The 24,999-nt window shown below is 37.4% G+C and overlaps 1 protein-coding gene across 2 annotated transcripts in view; it reads left to right on the top strand.

Moving 5' to 3' along the window:
- plppr5.S (phospholipid phosphatase related 5 S homeolog) overlaps positions 1-24,999 on the top strand; it is a 97,246-nt gene that overhangs the window by 41,417 nt on the left and 30,830 nt on the right. For both annotated transcript variants that reach the window (XR_005960984.1, XM_018259857.2), the window contains exons 2-3: positions 6,595-6,727; positions 18,318-18,568. Coding sequence is in view for 1 of the 2 variants with exons in the window: in XM_018259857.2 (XP_018115346.2) it covers positions 6,595-6,727; positions 18,318-18,568 (384 nt within the window). In the remaining variant the exon portion in view is untranslated. The remainder of the gene's footprint in view (positions 1-6,594; positions 6,728-18,317; positions 18,569-24,999) is intronic.

Raw genomic sequence — 24,999 nt, 5'->3', positions numbered from 1 at the left:
TTTTGGTGTGCTACCAACATTAATGTGGGTATGGTAATACGTATTGAGTGATTGGAATCACTGGGGGAGTGCCTAACATTTTGACACCCCTGTAATTATAACTATAGTTCTCCTTTAATCTGGCTATACAATGCAAGATCTACTTGTCAGATGAAGTGAGGATAAGGTCGTATCCAATGTGGCTACCAAGGTAGTTGACCAAAACAGGTTGATCATATACTGTATATTTTAGCCCAAGGGCAAAATATTACTTCACATAAGGAACTATAGCAAAGGATTGCATCCATGACCTGATGTAGACCTGATTTAGTTGATATAAGAAATCAGATATTGGTCAGGGAGATTCTTATTTGCACATTTATGGGGGAATGTTATATATTTTGTTAGCACTAAAAACATTTGCAAACACCTTTGTGAATGTTAGCGACCATGTTTGCTTCCTTTTTAAATGATTACGGACCTCAACGACTTCCTAACAATGTTTGTGAGCAAATGCGTACATGCTCAGTGTATGTTATAAAACAACGCACATCGTTTTTTGAGACAAAATATTTAATGAAACTCTAGCAGGTATTAATGCTCACCTTTGCTTAGCAAGACTGTGTGATGTAAGTGTGGGCGAGCAGCACTAAACATGAGCAAAAATGCCAATTTAAATAACGCTTGTGATTTTTAATTACATTACCCCCTTTTCGGGTTGCAGCTCCGTGCCATAAGCTGAAGCAAGATAAGTTGTTGCAACTATATAGACAAAAATAATGTGAGGTTGGAATCTTTCTTCTCTATTATATTGCATGTATTATATAATATTATTGTAATGCATGAAGTAAAATGTATGTTGATCCAATCAGTAGAATACAGGCCAGATGACCACCCTAGCCAACCCTAGGTATTTTCAGCTAATAATGAATCCCCATTTAATAATTCCATTTTATTATGCAGTTGTTACTAGGGCAACATAAATGTGCCCCCCCCCAAGATTGAAATGTCATACATTTAATAACTGTGAAAACCCTTGTTTGAACTGCCCTAGCCATGTTTACATATCTGCAATACATAAACAGTGGACTTTTAAAAAATATATATATATATTAAGGGACAGAGTCTTCAAAATTCATCTCAAAATTATAGAAACTCCACGTATACCACCATTTGCACTGTCCAGTATTTATGTTATTGATGTGATTGCACTCAGTATACAGTGTCCATTTTTTGTTCCACTTGAACCTATATATACTGTATAAATCACATGGGCTTCATCGGGAAGCAGTGTAGGAAATGTTAATGAGCCTTACAATTAAAGCTTAGTCTCTTTTGAGATTTGTGTGACATTAGCATATAACATTAAGCAAAACAGAAATGCTGTGTTTTTTGTCAAAATTGAAGTACTGAGCCACTAATTTTACAAACTCACACACTGTAAATGTAAAAGTAATGATTTTGTTTTCCAAATCCACACAATTTGCACAATATATTTTTTTCATTTACAAGTAAATGCATTTTACTCTGATGACAGCATTCCAATGTTGGAATATTGCTGTCACCTGTATATAATAGATACGTCAAATTATTATACAGGTATGGGGCCTGTTATCCAGAGTGTTAGGGACCTGGAGTTTTCCGGATAATGGATCTTTCCATTTACTTCGATCTTTGTACCACCAGAAAATCTACTACAAAATCATGGAAACATTCAATAAACCCAAATAGGCTGGTTTGGCTTCCAGTAAGTATGAATTATATCTTAGTTTCAATCAAGTACAAGGTACTGTTTTATTATTACATATAAAAAGGAAATTATTTTTAAAAATGTGGATTATTTGTATAAAATGTTGTCTATGGGAGACAGTCTTTCCATAATTCAGAGCTTTCTGGATAAAGGGTTTCCAGATAATTGATCCAATACATGTAATGGGATTTGAGGCCACATACTGTAAGTAGAACACAATTACTAGCATAAAGACACAGCTCACAAGATTGGATTAGGGCAAAGTAGCAATAGGTTCAACATTTACTACAGGTTTTAACTGTATTCCATATAAGATTTAGAGCACACAAAAACATTAGCATTAGACAATAAATTTGTAGACTGGTAGAGCAAACCTTATTGAACACAAACTATTTACTTTTCACAGCAATCACTATGTTCAGAAAAATCTCAATATAAGAATAAAAGTAAGAGTAATTAAATCAGAACTGCAAGGATGACTGAGGCATTACTTGTTCAATCCTGAGTTACCAGAAACCAGTACAAAACTCATTAGCATTGTGCAATAAGAATTAGTTGTGCATTTAGTAAATTATATGTATCCTTTATTTCTATAATCTGGTTCATCTTTAACTATATCTGAATACACAGAAGGCTGCTAAGAAATAAATCATGTATATTTCATGCTCAAAGAGCATAAAATCATAGCCCCATGCAATACTAATGAGAGTGTTCTCCATAGAAAGCTTTTCAGCATTCCACACTTTAATAGAATATGACAAATGCACAAATAGCCATTGGATAGCCCAGCTTTTATGAGAAAATTTTAACTTAATCTCAGCCTGGATTATAAAACTGGTATCAGAGTGGAAAACAGATTTACTAATGACAAAAAGTGCTTAGCATTAGTAAAACTCATGTATTCACTTTTTTTTGCCTGTTAGAATTGTATTACAGGAATACATCAAGTTGAATTAACTTGAAATAAGTGTTCATTTTGATATTTTTATTTTTTTCAGAATAATACTGTATAACAATATTTTGCAAATGGATTGTAACATTGACTTTACAACTGATTGCACAGCAGAAGGGTGTTCATAGCATAATAACAAAAAAGTATAGTTGTAAAACCTCCCCATGACATTGCCCCAGAATAATAATTTTACATATACACTTAGCGGCCGATTTATCAAGGGTCGAATTTCAAAGTTAAAAAACTTTCAAATTCGACCATCGAACTGGCCAAATTCCATAGTCGATGTATTCTATTTGAATTTTTTGGCCATTTTCGGTCGAAGTAAAATCGCTCGATCGTAGAAATCGTTCGAACCGAACGAATCGAACGATTTGATCGAACGATCAAACTATTTTCAAAAAAAACCAAAACCTAGACTTTTTAAAACGTAGCCAAATTTTGGCTCTAGGTTCTAGGAGGTCCCCATAGGCTAACATAGCAATTCGGCAGGTTTAAAGTGGCGAAGTGGCGAAGTGTCGAAGTCGAAGTTTTTTAAAGAGACAGTACTTCAATTTTCGAATGGTGGAATTCACTTCGACCCTTAGTAAATGTGCAACTTAGAGACCTGAACATGTCACGCTTCTTTTCACCCTTTTCACCCTTTAAAATCAAGAATAACCAGACTTTTTTTCTGTAAAACTTAAAATCCATTTCTTTTAAAACAATACCTTGGAAAATACAATTCAGAACTATTCAGTATTTCACTGGCCTGGCTGAAAAAACTGTGGCTTGAGCCAGTAATAAAAATGTACTGGCCTGCCCTGCTATGTCACCCAATACAACCACTATATTCAAATGTCCATCTAGTTATACCTGATCCATCTACAAATGTGCCCCTACTCTCAATCTTATAAGACCCTCCCAGATTTGCCCACAAACCACCCTGTCCTCACCCCATTGCCACCATTGCCAATCTGGCAGCCCTAGGACCAGCACACAGTCCCACGTGCAGGATTCAACAACATAGGTTCCTTTTATGAGCAGACACAAGGGCACCCATTATGATTAGAAGAAAGGAGGTTCTGGCTACATATTCAGAAAGGGTTTTTCAAAGTGAAAGCTGTGACGTTGTGGAGTTCTCTCACTAAATCATACATACTGATACTTTAGGTATACCTTAGAAGGGGTTGGATGGCTTTTTAGCAAATGAGGAAATGCAGGGTACAAGTTGATCCAAGGACTGGTCTGATTGACATCTTGGAGTCAGGAAGGAATTTGTTCTCTGTGGCAAGAGACATTTTATATGGGGGTTTTACCTTCCTCTGGCTCATCTAGCAGTTAAAAACAGTATTCCAAAACAGATGTGTGGACCTCCAATAATAAAGAAGCAGTTAATTAAAAAATTAGAAAATTTTATTAGGACATAAAAAATAGTGAGTAAGTGCCCCAATAGGCACAAAACGCGTTAGGTTTTTATGTTTTAATAAAATGTTCAATTTTTTTAATTAACTGCTTCTTTATTATTGAAGGTCCTCACATCTTTTTTGGAATACTGTTTTGGACTTGCACCTTGGGACTGGGGTGAACTGTGAGTAAATCCTCTATAATTAATTCAAAATTTAGATTTTTGACTTAATTATTTTTTGAGTAGTACCGCATATACATTCTTTTTATGTGGCATTAGCACAAACCTTGTCATTATAATCATCTAGCAGTTAGGCAGGTTATATATAATCATAAAAGGTTGAACTTGATGAACGTTTGTCTTTTTTTAACCTAACTTAATATGTTAAGATGGCAAAGTTGTTTTTTGTCAGCAAGGAGCAGTACATGAATACTTAGTATTGCTTTCTCTCTATATTTAGTGACAAATTATTATGGTTAAAGGCAATGGCACACAAGGAGATTAGTCTCCCACAATAAATATTCTCTTTGGTATGTGACTATCTCCTCAAATGCTTCCCCAGCGGCACTTTGTTTTTCCAAATTTTCCTTGCGAGAAAAAATGAATCTCTGAATATGTTTAACTACCGCTGAATTACATTATTGTCAATAAAGAAGCATCTAGAGGAGATAAGTCACCCACAGAAGAGAAGATTTATTGCGGGCGACTGATCTCCTTGTCTGTCATTGGCCTTAATACACTTGTCTTTTTCTATAAACAATAGGAAATATTTTGCACATATCCTGAGGGATACCCAGTACTATATTACTTTTCTCAATTTTTAACATTATACTGACTGCCACAATTTGACACATTTACCAAACAAGACACCTGTATCATTCTGCCAGAATGTGTTTGACTGCTTTGAAAAATTGTGATTTTCAGGTTTGCTCTTTTTAATGGCTTGTTTTTACACACCATTATTAATATGCCCTGTGCTATCAAAGATGATTCAATCAAATTCATTTGGCAAGGACCCTCCCCCTATTTTCACCTAACAATCTGCAATTGTATCTTTTCTGGTGAAATGTTTGTCTGTATTTATAACTCTTATGTTTTGTATTTGTATTACTTAACCCTGTAAAGCTATTTGAAAGATGATGGTGCTATTTAAATAATAATAGTAGTAATAATAAACTAGGGACAACCTAAAGCTAGGAAAAGACCAATCCATCTGCACAGGCAAAGATTTGTGCTTTCATTTTTGTCAGTGCTTGCATATTCTTTGGGGTCTGGATCTTGCAAATGCAGCAAATATAAATTATCTGTAGTACATATCTTCACGTTATTATTTAACTAAGCAATATGAAGGCTGAAAGAACTGAAAGAGCCAATGGAAAAGCGGCAAGGAAGGTAGCATATTTCTGGGTAAAGCACCTCAGTCTCTTTATTACTGGTAGCTCACTCCATGCTTTCAAGTATTTGTCAGGCAGCTGTAATTGCTTTGATCACTGCTAGAAAGATTACTGCAATTTTGAGAGAGCCAATGTGCACTTTTTGAAGCTTTTAAAAAGCTTTTAACCCTGTGATCATTTTTTCACCACAAATATCATGAATTAGTTTCTCTGAAAAATATTAGTGGGTGGTATTTCCTATGTGTGTGTGGTGTATATATATATATATATATATATATATATATATATATATATATATATATATATATATATCCGTTGTCAGGATATATATATATATACACTATAGTGCAAGACATAGTAATCTATGTTACTGATATGGCAATGCAATGACTGCATTCATGAATTAGAAGGGCGTTGCTTGATGGTTGCAATGCGATAGAATTAGTAGGGCAAATTTCTGCGCATTTATAAAGTCACCTTAATTAACCATGTGAATATATGTATGGGGACAGTATTACCTCCTAGAACATGTTGCATTATTTACATGATTTTCTAAAATCATATCTATTCAGTTTACCTGGGTCAGACTGGGATGATGGGACAATGGGTAAAAACCCAGCAGCACTCCAGTCCTTCTGGGCCCATACCTGTTCCACACAGCCAGCAGTCAGCTGCGCTCCTGACCCATGCATGCCTAATCACATGAGGAACTGGCAGGCGCAGGTGCAGGGTTAGGGGGTTTATGGCTGGGGAGGAAGGGCCCTTATGTGGCAGCCCTGGCGGGCCTATACCGTCCCAGTCCAAAACTGCAGTTTAAAATAACGATAAGGAATTTAACATGGGTTTGGCAACACATAATTGGGGGAAAAAGGGTGGATTGGGGGTAGGACAGGAAGGATTAGTTGGGAAACAACCCCAGGCCAAAGGAAGTCAGTGTTGTATTGGCTATGAAGATGAAAGACATTTAAGCACATTGTTATAGTAATCACTTGGGAGGTACCCAAAGTTGTTATACTATTTAGGCAACTAAATATTAGATATATAAATAAATTCTCTTATACCATATGTTAAATGTTGCTATTAGCATATTAAAAACAGATTCAAATATCCTGTTCTTTTATTGTTTATTTAGATAATCGTTGGAGAAACGGTAGTGTTTTGCCTACAGGTAGCAACAAGAGATTTTGAAAACCAGGAAAAGACTCTCTTAACTGGAGACTGTTGCTATATTAATCCACTGGTGCGAAGAACTGTCCGATTTCTTGGTAAGATTCTCATTTATATTCATTTTCATTAAAACAGATTTATTTTGAAACCTTTGCCAAAAGTACATTTTTGGGCATATTTATCATTAGGTGAAGATAAAGTTCACCAGAGGGAGATTTCAAATCTTTCTATACTGATAATTCTAGACATGTGAATGCTTGTTGGGGAGTTCAGCTCCAGTGAACTGTAGTTAACTCTATTTTCACTCTTTGATAAATCTGTCCCATTGTGATAAAAAAGAAAAAATGTATTCCATCATTCTTTTCAATATGTGCATATCCATGCTCTCAGTTTTGCACTCCAAGAAACAAGTATGTTAATAAAATTATAAATATTTCAAGTTTCTCACTCAAAAATAAGTTTCTCATTCAAAATAGCAATATCTCCAAAGTACTAACAATTTTACATTGTGTTTTATTAAACAAGCATTCTTTTTAACTTGTCGCCTTGTCCCCACTTGCTTTGACTGCCAATTCAATGATCTACAGGCAGCATTTGGGTAACTGCACTGCTTGGAAGCGATCAGTGGTGCTTGGACATAAAATAAGCATGTTTTATTTTTTTTTTCACTTATAATACATAGAAGTTTGAGTCTGAGGGCTGATCATATCCAAACAGTGGATTGTCTGTAGGTCCAAAGAAACATTTGTCAGAGCAAGTGGTGACATGATATAATAATAAAACAATTGCCTTATTACAAAAGTAGTAAAATGTATTTATATCTAGTATAGGTCAATCTAAAAACAACTGGACTTGCTGAGTAATCAATGTTTTTAGATTGACCTATACTAGATATACTATGACCTGGATGAATGAAAATCTTCAAATGTATTTAATGCAATTATATTATAGTTATGGTTATTTTTGAGTGGCAGACCTTAAATTCATTATATATTTTATTATTATTTGTGTATATATATATACACAAATACAAATACAAGAGGTCCTCTGCACTCAACCCATTATCAATATATTTAAGACAGCGACATTTTGTGCATACTGCTACTGAAAAATGCCTTACCCTTTAAACAACACAGGGATTGTTTGTCCATATATTGCAATATATTTAAGCTGGCCAACTACGTCACAGTCATCCCATATCTGGCCAGTCCTATGCTCAATTTTCATCAGATTCATTAAGAATTCAATTGCTTAATTATACATTTTACAAAGGGACTAAGTTTTACCTGCAACTTACTAGCTACATTCAAAGTAAAACTCCCAAACTTGGCTGCCCTTTTATTAGACACCAGTGGGATCACCTGACTATAGCTGGGAAGGGTGGGAGCTACAACAAGGAGCTGGTCACTGCTCTTGTATAACTATAACAAACATATATATACAGGGCCGCCATCAGGGGGGCACTGGGGGTACAGCTGTACCGGGCCCGGGGCTGAAGGGGGGCCCGGCTCGGCGGTGTTACACTTTTCAAATTAGCCGGGCCCCCCTTAACAGCGCCGAAGGTCACGGTGCAGCTGAAGATCCAAAGCCGCGCCAAAGACCTGCTGCTGCTCACGCTGCTGAATTGTCACTCACTAAGTTCCGTGCGGCAAGTACATTCCCCTGCTCTTCCGTGCTGCTGCTGCTGACAGGCTGAGGCTGATGTGGGCGTGGAGAGAAGGAGGGAGGGGGAAAGGAGCAGAAACGTTTAACCCTGTAACTCCAAACTGAGCAAGAGTCAGGTATTGTAACATTGGCACTGGAAGCCTCTCTTTCCAGCCTGTATTTGTGTAATTATTTTAGCACCAGCCTAGTGTGTTGCTGTCATTCTATCCTAGTATGTCTTTTGTACTTATTATTTGGCAGATCTTTCTAGTGATCATGTTGCTTGCTTATTCTATCAGTTAAAAAAAAGTAAAATTTTTCTAATAGAACCGTAAGCAGCCATTACTAAAGAAATAAAAAGCCTAGCTTGAAGGTCAGTTAAAGGGGTTGTTCACCTTTACATTAACTGTTAGTATGATGTAGAGAGGGATATTCTGAGACAATTTGTAATTGGGTTTTTATTTTTTGTGGTTTTTGACTTATTTAGCTTTTTATTCAGCAGCTCTCCAGTTTGCCATTTATATAATCTGGTTGCCAGGGTCTAAATTTCCCTAGCAACCATGCACTGATTTAAATAAGAGACTGGAATATGTATAAGGGAGGACCTGAATAGAAAGATGATGTTTTTAGCGCTGGTGTCTGTGTGGACTTTTTAATGTGGGGTGGGGGCGGGATCTGGGGTGGGCGGAGCCAGGGGGCCCAGAAAATTTTGCTATGCGGGGCCCCGTGATTTCTGATGGCGGCCCTGTATATATATATATATATATATTGTATATACAAAAATAACAAAATACCAGCACCAAGGGTGTGCTAGTATTTTGTTCTTTTTGTATATGAATCTATATTAAACTGGAAATTTGGCTCTTAAAGTTACCAGGAGCGGTGTTTTGCCACCCCTGGTAACCTCTGGGGAGCTGCCACCTGAGGCAAGGTGCTCACCTTGCCTCATGGCAGAAACGCGCCTGCATGTCCAGGGAAACTTAATATAGACAAGAGAGTTAATATAATGCCCTACACATGAGCCCACTGTAAAATCAATGTTCCATATGTTATGAAATGTCTGGAGAAAAAGTCAGGACTTTTGCAGGCAATTCCGCTTCAAAAAAGGATGAACACTGCACCTGTTAGTGAATTGGCAATGTCCCTGCAGGTGGCAACGCTGGCGAACAGTTGCTAGCATTAGCCATTTTGCTCTTAAGTAAATCTGCCCCTTAGTGTTCTTTAGTTTAATACCTCAAAAAGTCTGTGACTGCACATCAAGTGTGGGAGCTGCTAAGTGAGTGTTACATGTAGGGATGCACCAAATCCAGGATTCGGTTCAGGATTCGGCCAGGATTCTGCCCTTTCAGCAGGATTCGGATTATGCCCAGCCGAACCGAATCCGAATCCTAATTTGCATATACAAATTAGGAGCGGAGAGGGAAATCGCATGACTTTTAGTCACAAAACAAGGAAGTAAAAAATGTTTTCCCCTTCCCACCCTTAATTAGCATATGCAAATTAGGGTTCTGATTCAGTTCGGTATTCGGCCAAATCTTTTGCGAAGGATTCGGGGATTCGGCCGAATCCAAAATAGTGGATTCGGCGCATCCCTAGTTACATGTGATCTAAGTGTTTAGCAGCTTTACAAACCTTAAGCCATTTAAAACAAAAAAGGCAGTTCTGAGGAATTGCACTTGGGAGACACTAAGTACCCAGTGTAAATATTAGTGCAGGTGGGATTGCTGGTATTACTCTGTGTGTGTCTTGTCATATGTATGTGGTGTTGGAGCAGCAGTTCCATGCAGTATTTACATGTGAGAGATGTCCGTGGGTTTTCATCTTGGATTCTGAACTGCAGACTCTAAGGGGGAACTGGTAGCACTGAGGGCAGCAGCAAATGCGGGAAAGGAAAGGAGGCTCACAGAGCAACCACTGGCAGGAGCCAGTGTAGTGGGGGTGAAAAAGGGGCAGTGGAGGCTAATGAAAGAGGTAGGTTTGTTACAGTTAAGAGGGGAAGAAGGGGAGGGAAGGGTTGGGGGGGGGGCTGGCCCACAGCTTGTCCAAAGCAACAGATTTGCCATTTTGGCTGAAGATGCTGGGGAGGACCACTCTGAACTGGCATGTATGGAGCAGGCTGACTCTCAGAGCACCCTGGGAGGCAGTGGCTCTAATACAGGTGGTGGTGGGAGTGCAAGGAAGGAAAGACAGGTTTTAGTTAGAGGGGGATTCAATTATTAGAAAGGTGGATAGGGTAATCTGCCATAAGGACCCTTCATGCAGAACAGTCTGCTGCTTGCCTGGTGCTAGGGTTTGGCATGTGGTTGAATGAGTGGACAGATTATTGGGAGGGGCTGGGGAAGACCCGGTGGTCTTGGTACACATATGTACCAATGACAAAGTTAGAGGAGGTGGTGAAGTCCTCAAGAACAATTTAAAAAAACTAGGTGTAAAGTTGAGGGCGAGGGCTTCCAAGGTAACTTTCTCAGAGATATTACCTGTGCCACAAGCAACCTTAAGAAGACAGCGGAGCTTAGGGAGATTAATACGTGGCTTAGAGATTGGTGTAATGAGAAGGTTTTCAGTTTTTGGAGAACTGAGTTGATTTTTTTCAGTTGGCTACAAGCTCTTTGCTAGGGATGGGCTAGGGATGGGCTGCACCTCAATGATGGTGGTGCAGCTGTTTTGGGGGAGAAGATGACTAGAGGGTAGGAGGAGATTGTAAGATAGGCATGGAGGGATGGGTTCAGTAAAGGATTCATTGGAAGACAGGTTAAATGAGGAAGTGAAAATGGGGGAGGAGATTTGGTTGGGGGTACTGTTAAGGAGGGCCACATGTCATGTTAAATATGGTACCAATATTAAATGTATGTTTGCAAAAAACAGAAGCTGCATTTAATGAATATAAAACTATAGATTTTGTAAAACAGATATCCGGAAGGCAAAGAAAGGAAATGAGGAGTTCATTGCGGCTGAGGCTAAGACTAACCCCAAAACTTTTTTTAACTATATTAATAGTAAAAATATGCAGGTTGAGAGTGTTGCTCCTTTAAATAATGGTACCAGTATGGTTGTAACAGATACAGAAAAGGCAAATGTGCTAAATCATTTTCTTCAGTGTATACAATAGAGGAGCCACAGTTCCCAGGTTTACTTTATAGCTGCAGTGGCTGACTCAGGATATGATTCATAAAGCTTTAAAAAAGATTTATGTAAACAAGGCGCTGGGGCCAGATGACATACACTCCTGGTTTCTAAGAGAGCTTATTTCAGTTTTAGACCGGCCCCTATTTCTGATTTTATAAGATTTGCTTTCATTTGGTATGGTACCTATGGATTGGAGAAAAGCTGATGTTAAGTTATGGGCGAATTTGCGCTGTTTAGTTTCGCCGGAAAATTCACAAATTTCCTGCGAAACGGCGAAAAATCCGCGAACCGGCGTCCGTTTTTTCTGGGCAAATTTTTTCGGGCGAATTTTCACGGCCGTTTTCGCTGGCGGTGAATTGCGCAAATTTGCCTCGAATTCGCACCTGGCGAATAAATTCGCCCATCACTACTGATGTTATTCCAATATTTAAAAAGGGATTACTATCTCAGCCTGGCAATTATATTCCAGTAAATTTGTAATGGGATCACATTCAAAATTGTGTCCTAGTGAATGGCATTATGAGCAGCAATCAGCATGGCTTCATGAAGGATAGGTCATGTCAGACACATCTGATAGCTTTTTATAATGAGGTAAGTAAGATGCTAGACAGTGGGGGAGCAGTAGATGTTATCTATTTGTATTTTGCCAAAGAGTTTGATACCGGGCCCCACAAATTAATGCTTTCTAAATTAAGGTCTGTTGGGCTTAATGAAGTCATTTGCACATGGATAGGAAACTGGCTACATGATTGGGTATAGAAGGTGGTTGTTAAAGGCACATTCTCTACTTTGAGTAAGGTTCTTAGTGGAGTCCCTCAGGGCTCGGTAGTGGGTCCACTTTTTTTTAACTTGTTCATTAATGACTGAGGGGAGGGTATTGTAAGTAATGTACCAGTGTTTGCAGATGACACAAAACTATCCAGCCCAATTTATTCCATCGAGGATGCAGCATCCTTGCAACAGGATCTTGACAAACTGGCAATCTGGGCAGCTAAGGGGTGAACAACCCCTTTAAGGAGTAAATGTAGAAGCACTAAGAGTAACCCTATATGGCTTACTATAGAAGTAAAGAAGTTAATAGGAAAGAAGAGAAAGGCATTTAAAAACTACAAATCTGTGGGGACAGAAGCTGCATTTAATGAATAAAAAACTATAATACATTTTGGAAAACAGATATCCGGAAAGTGGTAAATGAGATTCAGTGTTGATAAATGTAAAGTCATGCACCTGGGATTTAAAGGTATCCAAGCCACTTATACGCCACTTATACCATAAATGGAACTCCATAATGGAAAAGGACCTTGGAATCCTTGTAGCTAATAAATTTGACTGTAGCAAGCAATGCCAGTCAGCAGCATTGAGGGCAACGAGCATTGATGCTCATACAGGACATTATTGAATTAGAGAGTGCAGAGAAGGACAACTAAGCTGGTAAAAGTTATGGAAAATCTTAGCTATGAGGAAAGACTGGCAAATTGAGGATGTTCACAATGGAGAAGAGGAGCTTAAGGGGTGATATGATAACCATGTACAGTATAAATATATATGGAGATCATATAATATCTCTAATGCTTGATTTACCAGTAGGTCTTTCCAGCTGACGCAAGGTCACCCATTCTGATTAGAAGAAAGGTGATTCCATCTAAATATTTGGAAGGATTTTTTTTACAGTGAGAGCTGTGAATATGTGGAATTCTCTCCCTGAATCAGTTGTACAGGCTGATACATTAGATAGCTTTAAGAAGGGGTTGTATGTCTTCAGGGGCGATCCTGGCCCCTCAGCCGCCTGAGGCAGCAGCAGATACTGCCACCCCCCTCCCCTGTGCGCTTACCTTTTTGCGCGTGAGGGGGTCCAGGGGGGTCTACGAGGGCGGCACAGAGGGCCAGTATGCTAGCGCAGAGAGCATAACTGCACTCTCTGCAATAGAAGACCCAAATTTCTGGTTTGAAAACTGGAAATTCGGCTCTTAAAGTACCAGGAGTGGCATTGTTGCTGCCCCTGGTATCTAGTGGGGTGCTGCCACCTGAGGCGACAGCCTCAACTTGCCTCATTGGCGAAGCGCCCCTGGATGGCTTTTTAGCAAGTAAAGGAATACAGGATTATGGACGATAGCTCATATTATAAATTGATTCAGGGACTCGTCTCCAATTTGGTAGTCAGGAAGGATTTTTTTTTTTTTTAGGAGAGGCTTCAAATGTTTTTTTCCCCCCTTTTTAGGCAGGTAAAAATAGAGTTAAAATGTTGAATTTGATGGATGTGTGTCTTTTTTCAATATAACTTACTATGCTACTATGTATATATCAATTCCATGTTATAACCTCAAATGTACACTGCAAGCAGTTAACCACTTCTAAGCTTATTTTGTCTGGGCCCACACTCCACACTGCACACTGGGATCTCACAACTCGGTCTAGCCAAGCCTAATATTGAACTACACGACTTAGCTTCTATGGCCAGGAATGCTTTTAACACTGAAAACCCTACCTTTAAAATAAAAAAAAATCATTTATAATAAAATTCCTATACCTTGGTTCCTTTAATACTCTACAGATCCAGGTAATGCTTACCCCCTTGATCCCACATCTCAATACAACTAAAAGAACGTAAGACATTCTTTATAAGATTACCAATAAGGCAAACTTAATGTCATCTAATATGCCATTGTGGCATAATACTCTGCTTTCTCACATTGCTTCCTTTGATGGTGGTGACTCACTGGTAAAAGTGGGGGTCATACAGCGTTACCATCTTACACTTAACTCTAAAACTCTAAAACTTCAGATAAATTCCTTGCTCTGGAAGACATGTCGGTATTCACTAACATGCAGTTACATCATCTGTATCGCACACCGACTATACTACTCCTAAGAGTTGCTTTCGACTTTATTCTAATTTCATTTAAAATTATACATTAAACTTAACTGACAACTAAGAAATACAAAATATGGGTAGGTCTAATCATTTCAGATGCCTTCACTATAACGAAGATGGAGACTTTATATATTGTGAGGATTTGCTCAAGCTGGTGTACAGGATCAGACAACCCTCCCCCTGTTCTGCCTGTGAAAAGTCCAGTTACAAGCAGGGAAGTGACCGATTAGCTCGAAGCCCTAAAGGATTTCTGGGAAAAAAAAGGATCCAGGATTTGGAGCCAAATGCACAGGGTGGACTGATCCAGCTTTTAAAAGCACCCCTGCTGCAGCATCCATCCAGAACCCGTTTGTGTAAAACTGTCCAGGAGTGCAGACAGGCTACTGTTTTGTGCTGTGCAGATCTGGATGAGAGGTCTACAGACCAAGATGTACATAGAGCCCATCCTGTTCCCTGCCAAGCTGCTAGGGACTCAGGAAGTGAAAGGTGCCACTGTGGAAATTGACCCTGCAGCAAGGCTGCCTGTAATCTCCAGTGTTACTGCCCTGAAACGTTGCACTCTGCAAATAAAATTTGCAAGGGTTTAACCTACAATTTTGCCTTGTGTGCCAGTGAAAATGCTCATGGACTACATGGTTGTGCCCAGATATACAGAGATTCTGCCTACAAATCATGCTTTGTCTTTTAGAGGAACTCTCACAAGTTCTTAAACCAACTACCTGCCTGCTAGGACTGGTGGACTCAACTTGTGTATTTAAAGGAGCCTCCAGACTGCTTATGAGAGCAGTCCTGTCTTATGTGAAGAAAATAGTGGTTTTTCATTAGATCAGTCCCTCTCCACGAAGAGATTGAAATAAAAACTAGCTAGATTTATACAAAAAATTTATTTCGCCACACACATTTTACAAAATATGAAGCTATTGGCTTAAGTCTCTGGCAACATCTACTAACTGACTGTAACGCCATTCTGGGCTAGTGAGCAGACTATGGTTACATTTGGACTCAAACTTCAGGATCAAGGCCTTCGGTAGGTGGAAGCATTCCCTCTAAGGTGTAATGCAACTACAACACTCAGGCTACAGTGCATACAAAACATACAAAATGATTGGGCGCCAGGAGGTTCGTATGATGCAAACAAGAAACTGTTTATTAGTCTGAATGACAATATTCCCAGGTTTACTCACGTACACAGATGAGGTGCTAGCACATGACACACAGTCACATCAGGTAATAGGCAGTTGCAGTATTCAGTACGCCATTCCCATCCAGTGCTCTGTTCAGGAAGCTAACCTAACACCCTCTTCACTGAGGTCCCTGCACTGGAGGCATTCACACAGAGAGACTCTGGGAACTACTCCCTGCTGCAAATCCTTGTTGGAGCTTTAACTGCTCTTTCTCTTTACCATATCTACCTTTCTCTCCTAGAGAGACTATTACAAGTCTGCCTTACTATAGCTAAACCTCATTCAGGGGGGTTCCTAGTCCCCGACTTCTCTCAAGAACACTTGCTTCTCTGGGCCTTGCTGTACCCAGGCTCCCCTGGGCACACCCAGCTGGATCAGCATCCAGCAGCCAAAGAGGAAGAGGCCACTCCTTACACACAATATAATGCAGTGTGGCAGGAAGTTGTCATTACACCTCTTGACCAATAACACTGAGCTACACAGGATTTTGCCTGGTAACTGAGGAAAAGGGTAGGGCCTTAAAGCCATAGGGGCAGATTAACCCCTATGGGCCCCTACATGACAAATCTCCTCAACTGTTCCCTCACATATATCCTTCTCAATCTTTTTTTCTTTCTCTCCACACTTTCATTTTTAAAGTATTGATAAAAAAAAGTAATTAGTACATTATGCACAATAATAGAAATAGTTTTAGACTAATTCAAATATTTAGTATTCTTACAACAGTTATGCCTTTAATTTTATCTTTGCAGAGGCAATGTTATATAATTGTAGTTGCACTTATTAGCATATTGTCACAGTAACTATGCTATGGTGTATAAAGTAGCATTTAATTTCAGGAAAAAAAAATTCAATTGAAAAAAATGCACAGACAGTATTGTATATGCATGAGTAAAATATTTGTTGGTAGTCACCTGGCATAGGGTTGGCATGTGGTCAGAAATAGAGTAATAGTATCAATAATTTTTAATCAACATAGTCCACATTCCGTGCCTTACAGGGATGCTATGTTCGGAAAAAAATAAAACTGTGTAACTTTTTAATTGCACCTGAAACTATGTGAAATATTTACTCAATTTAATTAGCATGGAGAAAAAAATGATTGATATTCTTTATAAAACGATATAGCTACCTTTTTTCATTTTCTAGTTGATTTATAAATTGATGGCAAATCATACATAGTAATAATAGCACACTACTGAGCAGCAGTGGCCGCTTGCATTTCCAAAGAACTCTGATGAAAGCAGCCAAAAAACATTCTGTCAAATTAACACAGTTCATAACTACAAAAGAAGCAGACCCGAAGTGCAAGGGGAGGGACCCTGTTCTGTTTACTCTGTAGGGGAACCCATGGGTGACATAAAAAAACACACAATATTGCAGGTCACATGCAATTTTATGAAATTTTATTCTCTAGTGACCTATGATTTTGGCCAAGGTGGTGGGGCCTAGTTACACCACTGGCTACCACCTCTGATAAATATGTAAATCTTCTTTTTTTAATTGGATGTATTTGTTTATTTTGAGGAATGCACAATCATATCTTTAACAGTGGTATGCTACATTTTAAATGTAGAGATATTAACTCTTACGGAAACTCATGAGATTCACAAATAGCCTTTGTGACCATTATCTGGTCCTGGTTACTGCTAATGTAAGTGTGTTTTCTGGTGTCAAATCAAGCAGTTCTCTTTTTCTATTACATGATCAATAGTGTTTACAATGCCTCCAACATGGACAAACAGTATGACGAGAAAGGTTAGCAAGAAAAGAAATAAGATATAGGGTAACCTTATTGGGGAGGGGGGGTTCTCCCCTTTTTCTTTTTTTTTTTCTCTTTATTTATTGTGTTTTTCCAACAAATACATACAGTGTGTCTTTATATACTTCTCTGAGGAGTAAAGCTAACAAAAAAGGGTGTAATATATAATCTGCTTTTTTTTTATTTAATTGAATTTTTAAAATGTTTTGATAAATCCTAAAATATATAGAAATACAGGTTATTTATATAATAAATCTGCCTCAAGGAATTTCATTCTTTTTTTATTGTAATATTGTTTTCATTGTTTTGTTCTTTTTTTTTTGTGTCAACAAATAATAAGTCTAGAGACTTAAGCAAAGGACACACGCTGCAGGGGGGTCGAATCAGAGTCTGTCAAGATTAACTTTAGATTTGACTCTCCTTTGCCCTGTATGCATGTACATTCAGAGAATGCCACTTGTCATTGTGCTCATGGAGCACATTCTGGTCATGCCATTAACCATACATACAGGGCAGAGAGGGTCAAGGTAAATGTATACTGCATTTTATCATCATTATGTATGTTTATAGTGTATTACAATAACAATATAGCAAACAGAAAGAAACAGATCTCACTGTTTCAAGAGCTTACAATCAAGGGGTGTGGGGGGGAAACAGAAACATAAGGTGCTCTAAAGACTTGGTTGTCAATCTATGGTATTTAAACATATACAGTAACTATTATAATGTATAAATACTAATAATCTAGGCTGCTTCAAAAAGGTTTCTACATACAGGTAGGTCTTTAGGAAATATGAGGAGAGACAGAGAGAGTATAAAAGTTCATGTCAGAAAATTTCAGAGAAAAGTAATTGAGAATGGAATGACGAGATGAAAGGCAAAAAACAGAAGCAGAGAGTAGGGGCAGTGGATGTAATGCTCCCCATTTTAAGTAGCCCAAAAATGTAGCATTAAAGCATTTAAAATTTCCCCCATATGTTTTTTTGCACTTGCCTGGCAAATGCTCATACCAGCATTTGTCAGGAGATACTGTACTTGCCTAAAACCACATATGAATGAAATAATAATTGTGATTTATTTATGTTTTGCTTTTTTTCCAGGAATTTATACTTTTGGATTGTTTGCTACAGATATATTTGTAAATGCTGGACAAGTTGTTACAGGGAATCTGGCCCCACATTTCCTTACTGTTTGTAAACCCAACTATACAGCACTTGGTTGTCAACAGTTTACACAATTTATTACTGATGCCAATGCTTGCACTGGAAACCCAGATCTTGTTATCAAAGCCAGAAGAACATTTCCATCCAAAGATGCAGCTCTTAGTGTTTATGCAGCTTTGTACCTGGCAGTAAGTAAATCTTGCACTAAAATTAGTAAATGTTATTCTGTATGTACACAATATACCTTTAATGATATGCTTAATCATGGGGTTTCTCAGTAAATGGTATCTGGCTTTGTATTTTTGAATTTTCATTATATGTCATCAAGGCAGTTTTTACTTATTTAAGTTGTGCAATAATGAAATACAATAGAAAAGATAAGCCACTAAGGGGGCAATTTATCAACAATTGAATTGCGATTTTTTTTCCATGGATCTCAAAAGATTTGTGGCTTTCCTATAGTCCTTAAAAACTCTAAAAAAATTATTTGAGAATTGAATATAAAAAGTACAAAATCCTCTTCCTATTGAAGTCCATGGAAGTCCATAAATAGGCCTCTCTAAAACCATGAATGTCATGGAAATTATTAAAAGATCTTTATACAAAAAGTACAAATGAAAAAAAGCTCTGAATGATGAGCTAAAATACGAATATCTCGAAAACCTCGAAAATTTTTAGTGTTTTCGAACAATTCCTAGTGAAAAAAAATCCGAAAAACCTCTAAATGTCCGAATTGAGTAAAAGTGGTCCAATTAGATCAGCCAGATTCCATTGACTTCTTTAGGACCACAACAACTTTTACCTGGCAAAGTGTTCGAGGGTTTTCTGGTTTTTACACTTACTAAATCTCACATTTTAAGAGTTTTGGAGAAATTGGAGATTTGGAAAAAATTGCAATTCGATTGTTAGTAAATCGGCCCTTATATCTTAAATTTAATCCAATGGATACTTTGATACTGGGGTCAGTATAAGCTTCCGTAAATTATAGTAAATTAAGTTAAAATAATTGAAATCTGAAGAATTAAACAATGGAGGGATAATCTGTCAATCTGTAGTAGATTATACGATAATCCTCCAGAAGCAGATGGTATAAGGAAGAACTATTCATGCCATAGGCTATTTAGATAGCTATATAGACAGATTGGTCCAATTCAGTTATGTGCCAGATACTGGTTTTGTTTTAACGTATAGAATGATTTTAACTGTATTTTCAGGTAACACTATGTAAATTGTTTTTATATTAATGACCAAGCTACCTATGTGAAAGAGCTCATAGTTTATGCCTTTTATAATTCAGATATTCCAGAATGTATGAAGGCTGATTGTTGGGGGTCTTTTATTGTTCTGTGAGGTCTGTGTATTACTGTTCCTTTAGTGGAGGAGGCATTTGTGCTCAGCTGCTTTAATCTGTGTCCAGTGTTTACAAATACATTTTACAGTATTTTTGTTTTTTATCATGTTGGCCTTGCTACTAGTGTTTGCTATGGTCAGCTGTACACTATACAATCCCTGCATATTCTAAAAATTCTATTAAGACACCCATCACACAAGGGAGAGAGTCTAGCAAAGCATTGGAACACACATGGAGCGGAAAAGGCGTGAGAGAAAATATTGATCTTTGTTTGTCGTGAAAAGTGACGTTGTTCTAGATATTTTTAAATAAGATTTGTACCGTTCAAGCTGTAGAGCTCCAAATCCTATAGATGCATAGAACCTACCCTATCGCATTCACACACACTGGGGCCAGTTTCAGCAGGAACCAGCTAACCTGCCTGTATGTTTTTGTAGTGTGGGATTTCGTTGCGCCAGTAGGAAACCTGCATAGACATGGTATAACAAACAATCTTCTGAAATTTAGTGCGCAGATCAGAATCAAAAGACATGACAAATACATGATTTCGAAGTCAATATTGTTCCTTTAGGGCAGAGGCACATTGGAAGATTTTTATCAAGCTTCTGCGGGCGACAAGTCTTCCAAAAAATGCCTCTCCATTGCCGGTGCTATGACCAATTGTTTGCTAAATCTACTTCAGGCATTTTTGCAATCAGTTGGGCATACAACCACCAATTTCAACTACCAGCAATATAGAGGCATTTTCGGGATATTTGTCGCCTGCGGCGACGTCTAAGAAATCTCGGGCGACAAATCTTCCCATGTGCTATTGACCTTATAGGGAGTCTTTTGTGTGTTATTTCTTTTCACTCACTGTTGTTTAAATGTGATTACATCCTCAAGTAAGCATATGTGTACATTTATTTCATAATTGTTTTTACCTTTGTTTGGCACCATGACTGGTATTTTAAAATATGGGCATGCTTCATACAAAAATATGCACTGCAATATGTAGTAAGTTCCTGGGGACACTTGAACAATTCCTCTTCTAGGCAGGTTGTTTAAGGCATCACTTACTGATAGCAGATTGCCTTCAGCAAAGAATTAACCCTGAAAGTGCTGAGTGACATACGCCAACTGGTAAGCCACTCAAGTGTCTTTTTTTTTGCATCACTGACCATCTCAAAGGATCAATTTTCCCAAATAGAATCTAAATAATTAATATTTAAAAAGACTTACAGTTTTTTCACCATACTTCTTAATGACCTTGACTGAATGCTCATGTCCAAAGCTATGTAAGAAAATTATTCCTTTAACAACATATCAATACAGGGCTAATAACAACAAGAGACTGAAAAAGAGACTATAATAAGTGAATGCAGTATGGAATGACTACCCTGCAGCAAAGAATTTCCAAGTTAAGATGCACAACAAATAACAAGTTGTCTTGATGGAGCAAGGATTGCAAATGTGATGCTTTCTGAAAGAGTCAGCCTGAATGAATCCCCGGGGACATCGGAAGTGACATCTTAGGGGCTTTTCCTATCAAAAAGAGATATTCTAAATTCAAATCAGCTACTATGATTGATTGTCAACCTTTAAACCAGCTGCTTCTCTTTAACCCTTAATAACCATTGAAAAGCCCACCTCGGCACAACTGTAAACAAACTATTCTTTCCAGTAAATAATGTATGTGTCTTTGAATGTGTTTGTATTATAGTTTATATAGTTTTTAACAATGCAACCACATTCTTTTTTGCATGTAACAGAATATAATCTCTATATAATCTCTATTTTGACTTCCCAGACTAGTATTAGTAGAACATGTGTTACATTGGACTCTCTCATCCAGAGTGGGCCTTCGCAAAGTGGAAGAGGAAAGTGATGGTGTTGCGCAACTACACCACTCTTGCTATACAGAAAAATAAAGTCAGACACCAGAGGTTAAGCAAACAACAAAACAGAAAGTGTTTATTGAACATCCACAGAGTTTACTCACAGCACAGTTTCTCAGAGGCAAGCAATGCCTCATTCACAGGGCACTGTACCCTGATTTAACTGGGCCTCTGCCCAGGCGCAAAGCAGACAGCCACCCTGTTCCTAAGGTGAAAGGCAAAGAGGAAGCGCCACTCCTTTCCCGGAACTATATCAAAGTGAGGCAGGAAGTGGTCACCCTACCTGCTAGCGAATAGCAAATGAACTTACTTAGATACATTCCCTTCTGCCCAGCAACTAAGGTAACTTAACCTGTAGAAATTTAAAGCCATAGGGGCTATTAACCCTATGGATCCCCACATCTGCTTACAATTTACAAGCTCTTAATATATTTTAATTAGTTCCTTCAAAATGTTTTTATACAATGTCTTTAAAATACACATTAACCAAATTATCTTTAGGAGGACTTGACAAATAGTCTGGTTATTGGGAGTTTAATTTCAGTAAAATGTTGCTCCACATATATACAATTAGAAATATGTCAGTAGGAATCCTTGTTACTTTTGAAAAATGTAAATTGTAAAATCTAAGATATGTGAACATGATATGTCTTCTTTAACTAAGCTTAGTTTCCAATTTTCCGTTGCTTTGAGAACATATTTGCATTTTGAGTTCAGTTCTATGATTGTGCAGAGGTTGAGATAAAGTGACATACATACTGAAAGGAATTAGATACACTAAGGAGCATATTTATAAAAAAAATTGTGTTGGCGTTCTTTCTCAATTCCAGAAAAAAATGGTGCAATATTCGATTTGAGAAAAAAACTGTATACAAATGGGTTTATTAAAGAATCCAACATAGTTGGAGTTTATTAAAAAAAAATGCAAAAAATCTTCAGAAAAGCTGGCAAGTTTCTATAGAAATCAATGGAAATTGTCTTCATCAACTTTATTCATTTTCAAAGTTTATTAAAACATATGAGATTTTCAGCCTCGTTGGAAATGCATGGAACAATGTGATTCTTGTTTGTATGCAAGTTTTTTGGTTGAGTTTTTTTCCTAGATGAGGAAAATTATGAAATTTCCCTCCTTTAGATTAAACATTGCAAATATTCTTTTCTGCCGACATTTAGTGGCAAGTTTTGTGGCAAGATTGCATCTCTCCATTAACGTTGTTATGATTTGATGCCATCCAGTGCATATGATAAACCTGTAAGAATACATATAGCTAATGTCATATTTTGCACTTTCACAGACTATAATGGGCAACCCTGCTCTCCTTTCTGGTATTGGCGCTGGGATCATTGTTATTTGAAAGGAAAATGGTTTAGCTATGATGTCTTTAATGGTACCTTGGGGGTTAAAGTGCTTCAGGCTGATGCAGTATACTACTGAATTGTGTCATATCAGCCATTATTTACATAGCCATATACAGTTACACCTCTTAAAATAATTGTTTTCATCAGTTTTCTCAATAAATCCTCAATGCATGTTTATTAATATATCTTTAAAAATAACAAGTAGGGCAGCAATTCATGCCAGCACATGTAAGTGGCTAAATACATTTTGATTGCAATAGGACCCTTTTTAATACATAGCCCCATTACGGTCATAGAGTTATGATGACCACTTATTTCACCTTAGATGCAGAATTACTAGAAACACTTACTATATAAGTTCATAGGTACAGCTCTAGAAATAGGATACACCAACAATCATCCCATTCCAAAGAACATGCAATTCACAAATCACAATCTGGGTTCACAATCCATATATAGGGGACTGATAAATGTATTCCCCATTTATATTGGAAACCCCAAAAGTATGGCCACTTAAGAAACCTTAGTTATACAGGAGCTAAGCTCCATTTCCTGGGTCAAAGCATGACCCCAAATTATATCCAGTTTAGCGACTAAGTGGCACTTTGTTACAATATATAAGTTGAGCACACGTGCTCAGGATCCATTTGCCAGTTCCCTTACCTGAGCAGGCAGGAAGGGTTTGCACTTGATACTCAGACAAGGTCAGGTCTAGCAAGTGATAGGCCAGTTCACTTTCATGCCAGGAGTGATATGTAGTTAGGCTATTTTAGCCGAGCAGCTAAGCCTCCACCGAGGACTAGTTAGAGTAATGGTGCTGCTCATTTTACTATACTTTTACAGTTGTAAAATATATGATATATATATATATCTTCTATATAAAATACATCGTGTTAATTCATTTTCTGTTAGCAATAGTATAGCTAGAAGATATTGTGACCATAGCAAATTGATTCTAGGACCCTTTATCTGTCAAACATTGGGGTGTTTGATTTGTATATTTCACATATATAATAAACCTTTGACCCTATTAAGCCCCCTCACCACTGGGTCTTATACAGTACCCACTGGTCAAATGAGTATGCCTACAAGTGAACTTGGTGAGGTTATCACTAATGTCACCAGAAGGTGGAAGCAACTGGTTCTAAAATAAGATCATTTTATCCCTGAGCATAGTCAAAGCTGCAGATAAGGTTGTCACAATTTCTCCAGAACCATTGAAGAACTGTGCCTGCTTTGTACATCAGCAACTTTCTGCAGAAATTGTAATTATTTTGCAATTTAGGTTGCATATACTGAATGTCCTCTCTATCAGACATACAATATAAACACAAATCATATGAGTTTGTCCTTCAACCAACTACATATATAATCCAGTCTTACTACCAAATGCCATCAAAGTGTATGTATGGATCTTTCAGACTTGAGTAACCAGAAATTAGTCCAACAGAACCAAAAATCACAAAATGAATGAATAACCTGTAACACATGCCTTATCTGTATATTAAATTGGGCTAAATTCAAACTGATATAAATTTCCATATACAGAAGACTGGGTCCTGAGATGAAATCAAAATAAATGCTTACATACAATCTGCCCAAAAAAAGGCATCTCTGTTACAGTTTTACTTGTAGTTATATAATGGTGTGAATTAATATGTATTAACATTGTTTGTAGAGAGGCTAAAGTATTCTGATCTTGATCAAGTTTGCTTAATTTATACATGTGTTATGATGGAATAATATATATATATATATATATATATATATATATATATATATATATATATATATATATATATATATATATATATATATATATATATATATATATATATATAAACAACTAAAATGTAGGCTTGGAGCCAGCATGCTCTTAATAAAACAAAAGGCTTTCAGTGTCATCTGGTCATCAGATATGGTATTTATGTACAATATGTAAAAAAAATGTATTCATCAAAAAGATAGTTATTGATTGTTTGGTATTGTTCAGTATGATGATGTGCAATTGTGTGTCACGGCCGGCACCCAA

Source organism: Xenopus laevis, chromosome 4S, assembly GCF_017654675.1.
Source record: "Xenopus laevis strain J_2021 chromosome 4S, Xenopus_laevis_v10.1, whole genome shotgun sequence".
Lineage (NCBI taxonomy): Eukaryota > Metazoa > Chordata > Amphibia > Anura > Pipidae > Xenopus > Xenopus laevis.
The sequence above is the reverse complement of the archived record's forward strand: the minus strand, read 5'-3'. Positions and strand labels throughout refer to the sequence as shown.